General features: G+C 41.0%; 1 protein-coding gene across 2 annotated transcripts in view; it reads left to right on the top strand.

Moving 5' to 3' along the window:
• The window catches only part of LOC109845114 (peptidyl-prolyl cis-trans isomerase CYP95-like), a 22479-nt gene extending 15281 nt beyond the window's left edge, over positions 1–7198 (top strand). For both annotated transcript variants that reach the window (XM_020414320.1, XM_020414321.1), the window contains 4 exons: positions 2212–2416; positions 2500–3090; positions 3195–3260; positions 6488–7198. In XM_020414320.1, the coding sequence (XP_020269909.1) occupies positions 2212–2416; positions 2500–3090; positions 3195–3260; positions 6488–6842 (1217 nt within the window). In that variant the 3' untranslated portion in view covers positions 6843–7198. The remainder of the gene's footprint in view (positions 1–2211; positions 2417–2499; positions 3091–3194; positions 3261–6487) is intronic.

Below are 7466 nucleotides of genomic sequence, written 5' to 3'. Positions count from 1 at the left end.
CTTCCATCGCTGAACATCACCAAGGCTCGCTAACCATTGTTGAACTGCTTTGGAGCTCGCCAAGCAGACCCTCGTCGAAGCTTGCAGAAGCTCTTCGACTTTTATTTTATGAACTTTTAATTTATGATTTATTTTAGTATATGAACTTTTAGTTATAGTTTAAATGTTTAATTTAACGATTTTTATTTGAGTGTCTAGTTAATTTTGATGTATGGATAAATAATAAATAATAAAAATATATTGAAATAAAAAACACATATTTCTACATAATCCAATTAATCAGCGGTTAATCCGATTAATCGTTAAGTGGTCTCGGACCGTGTGCATAACAAAAACCATATTTTTGAACAGTGAATACACTCATCTCTTTGCTTTCATCTATTGGAAGATGCATTGAAGATCAAATTCCGTCTTGAGAATGCTATGCATCTAGAGTTTTCGGTTGGCTTTCAACCACTTGATATTGCACCACTGAGGACCGATCTTCTCACCTCATGTACTTCTTTGTTAGATAACAGGCATATTTTCTTCTGTTTGCTTTCACTTATAAAAGGATGCATTAAGGATTAAAAATTCATCTGAGAATACTATACAGTATACATCTAGAATTTTGTTTTGGTTTTGACCATAAGTGGTCCATAAAGCAGATCTATTGGTCTTGGATGACAAGGCAAATACTGGTTACGAATATTATGCTTCAGGGCTTAAGCCATGCCAAACCCAGCAAGGCCTTGTGATTCCATAGTTTAATGATTGCGTATGGCCTTGAGGAGCATAGTTTGAAAGAAGAAACCCTATGATAGGTGTTCTTGAGTAGAGATGAGAAATATGTTTAGTCATAGGAGTTTTTTTCTGTGGGGGTGGGGGTGGGGTGTAGGAGTTGTATCTAGTAGATGCTAGGGGATCAGGATTAACCAACACTAATCCAAAGCAAACAATAAACAAGAGTTATGTTGTTTTTGCTCCTTGATTTGTGGAATGTAGTTCTGGATTCGTTTGGCTTTTACTAATTATATGCTACTTAAAGTAATCTTTTGAGATATTTTCTTTAAGAAATAGGAAAATGTTTTCAAATGAGTATTCACCAAGCAGTGTAGATAGCTGAGAAACTGGCATGCTAGGCAGCAGAAAGAGGGTGATGTATGAGAAAAACAAATGAAATTTATTTTACACGCAAATCTATATCAGTTTGATCTCAATGTTACTTTACACATATCTATCCTTCATGTATATTACATGTAGGTTGCCTTTTGTACTACTGCATACAAAATTCAGTATTAGTATGTGATATTTTTTTTATTTACAGTTTTATCTGATGTTGTGTACCTCATTTGTCATACCTTGGTAAAAATTATAACTACAACTCTATATATGTCTTCGTAGTTCTCAGAAGCCCGACTTAGGAGTTATGACTAATGCTTACAAGCTATTTCAATATTTAATTGTATTTTTGGTTTTTATCTTGATTCCAGTTAGTTCAGTTGTGATGCTACATTGGGAACCAACCATAACTTCTTGGATTGGGATGTAGAAGCTTATGATTTCTGCTCCAGTGCTCCCTTTCACATTGTAACATGAGTTCTATGTTAGTTTGACTTCATTGCTACTTCTGTTTCTCTATCCCTTCAATACAGTATCTTTTCCCTTCTTGCTTTCCTTTTTTTGCTTGTGGATAAGTAATGAATTTGACGCGAAATGGTATAAATTTGACATTCTTGTTGGGAGCTTTATTCAACTTCTTTTTTTAAAAGTAACTAGTTCTCTGAAGCCCAGTACTTAGGAGTTGATTCATTCTTGCACGTTTTTCAACTTCCATGAGTTCTTTCGGCTCTATGATTGTCTGTTGGTTTGTTGCGACACTGCTTTGGGTTTGCATGAACAAGGTTGCCAGAATTTCTATAATTGAGACGCAAGAACATCTCTCGGCTACCTCTCTGGATGAAATTCCCCTGGCTTTCATTGGCGTACTGTGCAACCTGTGCTGATGACACTGCTAAGTTGTACATCTTATTGCCTTTTTTAGTGCTTTTATGTAATTTTTAGTAGGAATGTCACTGTCACATTTTCAGTTGTAACCTGTTCTGCTTTGCATGTTTTGGCCAATCGCTGGTGTCATTGCTAATGGTCATCTGACAGTCTATTGTGGATTACCTTATATTTTTATGTCATGCTACTGCAGTAAATAATTGGTTAAATCATTTTGCCTCGCAGATGAAGTTCAGACCCCATTGATTTTGGAGAAAGGAGCTGCTGCAAACTTGCCAAGCAACGATGACAACATGGACAATCCTGCTGGAGAAGGAGCTAAATCTTTGAGAGAAAATGGAGAGGGGAGGAGCAATGGAATCACTGAAGCAAAATCTAACAGCAATGAAGATAGACTGCTGCCTATCGATAATATACCAACCAAATCTAGGTCCTTTTATTCTTACTCACAAATGATTCTTTGTTCGTACCGCTTCTTCCAGAAATGCTGTTTTATCTGACATTGATGAGCAGGAGTCAAAGCATAAGTCCTACTCGATCCATGAGCAAGAGCATAACTCCCAGAAGGAGCCAAAGCAAAAGCCCGAGTATGAGTCCCAAGAGGTCTATCAGCAGGAGCATGAGTCGAAGCCCGGCTAGAAGCATGAGCAAAAGCCCAGTAAAAAGTTGTCATAGAAGCATAAGCAGAAGCTCAGCTAGATCTCCGCCTCGAAGAAGTCCAGGTGTTAGCCAGAGCCCTGCAAGGGACAAGAGAAGGAGCGTAAGCAGGAGCTCTGCAAGGATTTACCGAAGAAGATCCATAAGCAGAAGCCCAATGATGGATGCTCGTAAAAGCATCAGCAGAAGCCCTATAAGGTCATCAAGAAGAAGCCCAAGTCGAAGCCCAATCAGGACTTGGTCACGAAGAAGCATCAGCAGAAGTCCAGTGGGTCGCCATGGTAGGAGTTTTTCCAGAAGCGCTTCTCCACGTGAGGTGCCCAAGCGAATTCAAAAGGGCCGTGGCTTTAGTCCGACATATTCTTTTGCCAGACGATACCGAACTCCTTCTCCAGACCGTTCTCCTGTTAGGTCTTATCGATATGGTGGAAGGACTGATCGTGATAGGTAGTTGGATAGGACATGTGGAACTTTAATTTTCTGTGTTGCTGTTGATTGCTGTTGTCTTTGTGCAATTATTCTCTCTCTCTGATTTCTTTGCTTGCAATTAGGTATCCGAGATATAGAAGCTTTTATGACAGGTCTCCCCCTAGGCGGTACAGGAGTCCTCCAAGCAGGTACCTTTATCTAGCGTTGCATTGTTTCCATAGTTTAACTCTGGACGGTTGATCTCTTATTACGTGAATTGCCCATTTTCTTGGGTTAAATTTTTTGTAGACTGTGATGAGTATGTGATCGATCCATAGTTTGAAAATCAATTTATTCGGTTATGTACTAGGGTGTATAATCTTTGTTTGGTTAATGACCTAGGTTACCTGACACTTCATCTTGTCTCCCGTATCCGTGTCTGTGTCGGACATTCCTTGGACACTTCCTGGGTATATATGTACATTTATGCAGACGTGCACAAGTATACAATACATGTTTTATACAATATATGTTTTAGTTTAAAGCACTCATGGTACACTTCTTGGATGTATGTCTTACACTTGACATCAAACTTCAGCAAATTGTTGGACTCGGATTGGGAACATTTCAGCCCATGTCATGTTCGTAAGTATGACTTTAAACGATGATTTGGATATCTAGTCCAAAAGTGAGTAGTTTTTCAATTTATAATCTACTCAATAAAAAAACATAAATAAGTTATATGGACTTCATTTCTCATAATATGTAATAAAAAAACAATATCAATGTCATATATATTATTAATTTGATACACACACATGTCCATGTATCCTACATTTTATAAATTTGTCATGTCCCTTATCCTCACATGTGTCCGCACCTGCACCTGTACCCTTTGCAACATGGTTAATGATAGGACTAGTTAGCTTGAATCTCCTTAGCAAGCCATGAGATGCGCCTCGTAATTTCGTGACTACTCATTGGACTCATATTTTATAGGTTCTTTTGCGACCTCCTACCTTACCTAGAGTGGAAGATCTACACAGTTTTCAGTGGTTTCATAGGTAGTGTTGGATCCAAGAATTCATATTAGTGGTTTCACAATATGCATAAAAGATGATATACTAATTTTCGTTGGTATATATTTAAGTTAATGGGTTCTTTATATAGGGTGGATTTATTTTAGGTTTGTTCCATTAATGGTTAATGGCCACTACTCAAGTAACCCAAACTACTAAATTCTTTAATGGTGTCACTTCGACTTCATATTGGGTCTTAGGTTAACGTTATGCTTGTCTACTTTTATGATTTTGGATGGTGTCACTTGACACCACCCTCCTGTACAATAGATCACCCCTGGTCATAGGGCACCACTCTATTGTCTACTTTGTAGATACTTTTTTTAATAAACTTTATAGATAACTTTATTTTACTTGAGCACCATTGAGATTAACATAATGTATTACATATGATAAAATTGTAAAATTGTCAATGTAGATTCCAAGTGCAATCATTATAAGTTATATGGGAATACCATTAGGAAAAAATCCTGGATCCGCCACCCATTGTTTATCTATCCATATGTATCAACTATTTGAGCCTTACGCTATTCATTATTCATTCCTTTGCTTGCATATTTTTCGGCTAAAATACCAAATTGGTATATTTATACGAACACTTTTGCCACTTTGGTATTTTTAAAAACTCCGGCGACAACAAGGCATTAATTCTCGTTCTTTTTGTCAATAAGACCATTTTCTCAAAATTCTGGCAAGAAAATGTTTTAACCCCCTTACCTCACAAAATTATTAAATGTGCCCCAAACTATCAAAAAAAAATTCATCCCCTCCCTCTCCCCCAAATTCATCCCCTCCCTCTCGCCCTCGACCTCATCGTCGACGTCCTCCTCCTCCTCCAGAGCTCCCCCCAAAACCCTACCCCGTGTGATTTAACTTCATCAGGTGCCTGAGAAATGCTTGAGGTAGTCATCTGCAAGCTTCTGACCTAAACAGACCTGAGCTTGAGTGGAGAGATGCATGTTATCTTCGTTGAGCAGTGATCCCTTTGCATTGACGCACACCACATTTGGCAGGTCTATTCCCAATCGAGCTGCTCTTATCTTCTCTATCAAGCGCTCTTCCCCTGATGCAATAGCAACCTACATTAACAATAACGAGTTTTCACCATAAAAAATCCTCACAAAAAAAAGTCACGCTGAGCTGAGCGTCATCTACCTGAATGGAAGGCAGAGAAGGCAAATTGAGGTCAGCTCTCACGTCTCCGATCAGCTTCTCCATTTTACCCCTGTAACCCTCCGTAGCTTCGTCCGATAGGGTGTCGCTCTCCCCTTGGAACCACAACACCCTCCTTATCTCCCCGGTCCCCTCTCCCGTCGCGCACCCGAGCCTCCTTCGCACTCATCGAACCTTCTCTCGTAGGCCCGACCCGTGGCCCACTCGTCATCGTCGTCCCCCACGGCGCAGGACGCAGCCCCACGGCGACGCATCTTCTCTCGGCTCGCCTACCTCGGTAAGCGCGTAGCGACTGGCGCATGCCGGGCCCAGGCCGGCAGCTTGAGGGGCGAGCGTCGGCCTGGAGGGGCTCGGGCGGCCGGCTCCCGCGCGCTCGGAGGGATGCGCAGGTGAAGGCGAGGTGAGGCGGAGGATGGAAGGGCTAGGGGGAGCTGCTGCAGAGGGGGACTAATGTTGTCGATCGCGTGCGGTCCCTCACGCCCCCGCGGTCGGACATGTTTCTTTGGCCGGAGAGGATGAATATCTGCTTCTTCTTCTTCTTTTCTTCGACCGCCTCCATTAATTGTTGTTTGATTCTTTTTCTCTTTTTTCTCCCTTTTCCTTTTTCTTAACTGCGATGATTCGTGTGGGTTTGTTGCGGAGAAATTTTGGATCTAATCGAGGGGGGGATAACAACACGTGGCCTGCAAGTTAGGTTCGGCTTCGAGGAGCCGAGAAAAGCAGCTGCTCATCTGTACTGGCCTGATTAACCCCTTTTTACTTCCTGGCAGAATAGTATGCATGTATATGTTGCCGGATGGAGGGGTGGGGGGAGCTCCGGAGGCCGGAGGAGGAGGAGGACGTCGACGATGATGAGGACGAGGGGGAGAGGGAGGGGATAAATTTTTTTTTGATAGTTTTGGACACATATTTAATAATTTTGGGAGGTAAGGGCTTAAGGGGGTTAAAACAAATTTTCTTGTCGGAATTTTGAAAAAAGAGTCTTATTGACAAAAAGGACGAGCATTAATGCCTTGTTGTCGTCGGAGTTTTTAAAAATACCAAACTGGCAAAAGTATTCGTATAAATATACCAATTTGGTATTTTAGCCCATCTTTTTCCTATAATTTCCTACACAAGCTACATATTTTTAAAAATGTCGCTTACAATTATCAAACACCATTATATTTTCATGTTCTCCATAGGTACAGAAGCAGGAGAAGCCGCACTCGAAGCATTTCACGCAGCCCCTTAACTTACCGTGGCCGTCGTAGTCCTCTTCGTAGTCGATCTCCTGTGGAGAAACGAAGGTCCCGCTCTGGGAGGCGCAGGTCTGTTTCCCCAAGCCAAAGCCTATCTGGGTCCCGCTCCCGGTCCCGATCCATTTCAAGATCCAGGTCGATATCTAGGTCTAGGTCTAGGTCATCTCTCGATACTCCCTCTCCAAAGCGCGTGAGCAAGGAGAAATCTTTGTCAAGATCACCTTCAAGTAGTTCTCATGGGAAGAAGGGCTTGGTTTCTTATGGTGATGCCTCTCCTGATTCTGCTGGGCAAAAGTAGGTTGGTGTTGTTGTAGAGCAAGCTCTGGTTGTTTTCGTGGTACTTTGATCTGCTGTATTGTTGCAGCGTGTGCACCTGGGTACATTAAGGATGCCTCTTTGTTTTAGTAGGCTGTGGGTTGACTATGAAGTTATCCTTGCTTATTGCATAAGTTGGCGTGCTTAGATGGATGATGAATTTTAACCTGGAATTTTATTGTTTGTATCACAATTTGGTGACTAGATCATGTTTCCAAGTTGTTTTTCCCTTTTCTCCTTGTACCTAGTTTTCTGTATTTTTGTATGATGTTGCATCTGGCTTCATGGAGACACCTTTTTCCTTGTTTTATGTTATTCTGAAATTGGCTATTTTTATAAGTTGGTGTTGCTTTCAACTGGAACTCTATTGTTTCCGTCACTGATATTGTTGCCTTTGAGGTTGCCTCTTTAGCCCGTACAATTTGGCGACAAGAGTATGGTTCTGGTTTTGTTTTACCTTCGGTTTATTTTACTTATTTCTGCTGTAGATTTGGGTTATTCGAACTTGGCTCCATTGAGATTACTTTTTCCTTGTTACGGCATTAAGTTTTTGTGCTTTAATTGTTCTCGGATTTGTTAATTGATCTCATGAGAGTTTCTGTAAATC

Source organism: Asparagus officinalis, chromosome 6 (genome assembly GCF_001876935.1).
Source record: "Asparagus officinalis chromosome 6, Aspof.V1, whole genome shotgun sequence".
NCBI classification, from domain to species: Eukaryota; Viridiplantae; Streptophyta; class Magnoliopsida; order Asparagales; family Asparagaceae; genus Asparagus; species Asparagus officinalis.
Note: the sequence above shows the minus strand (reverse complement) of the source record. Positions and strands in the feature narration are given on the sequence as shown.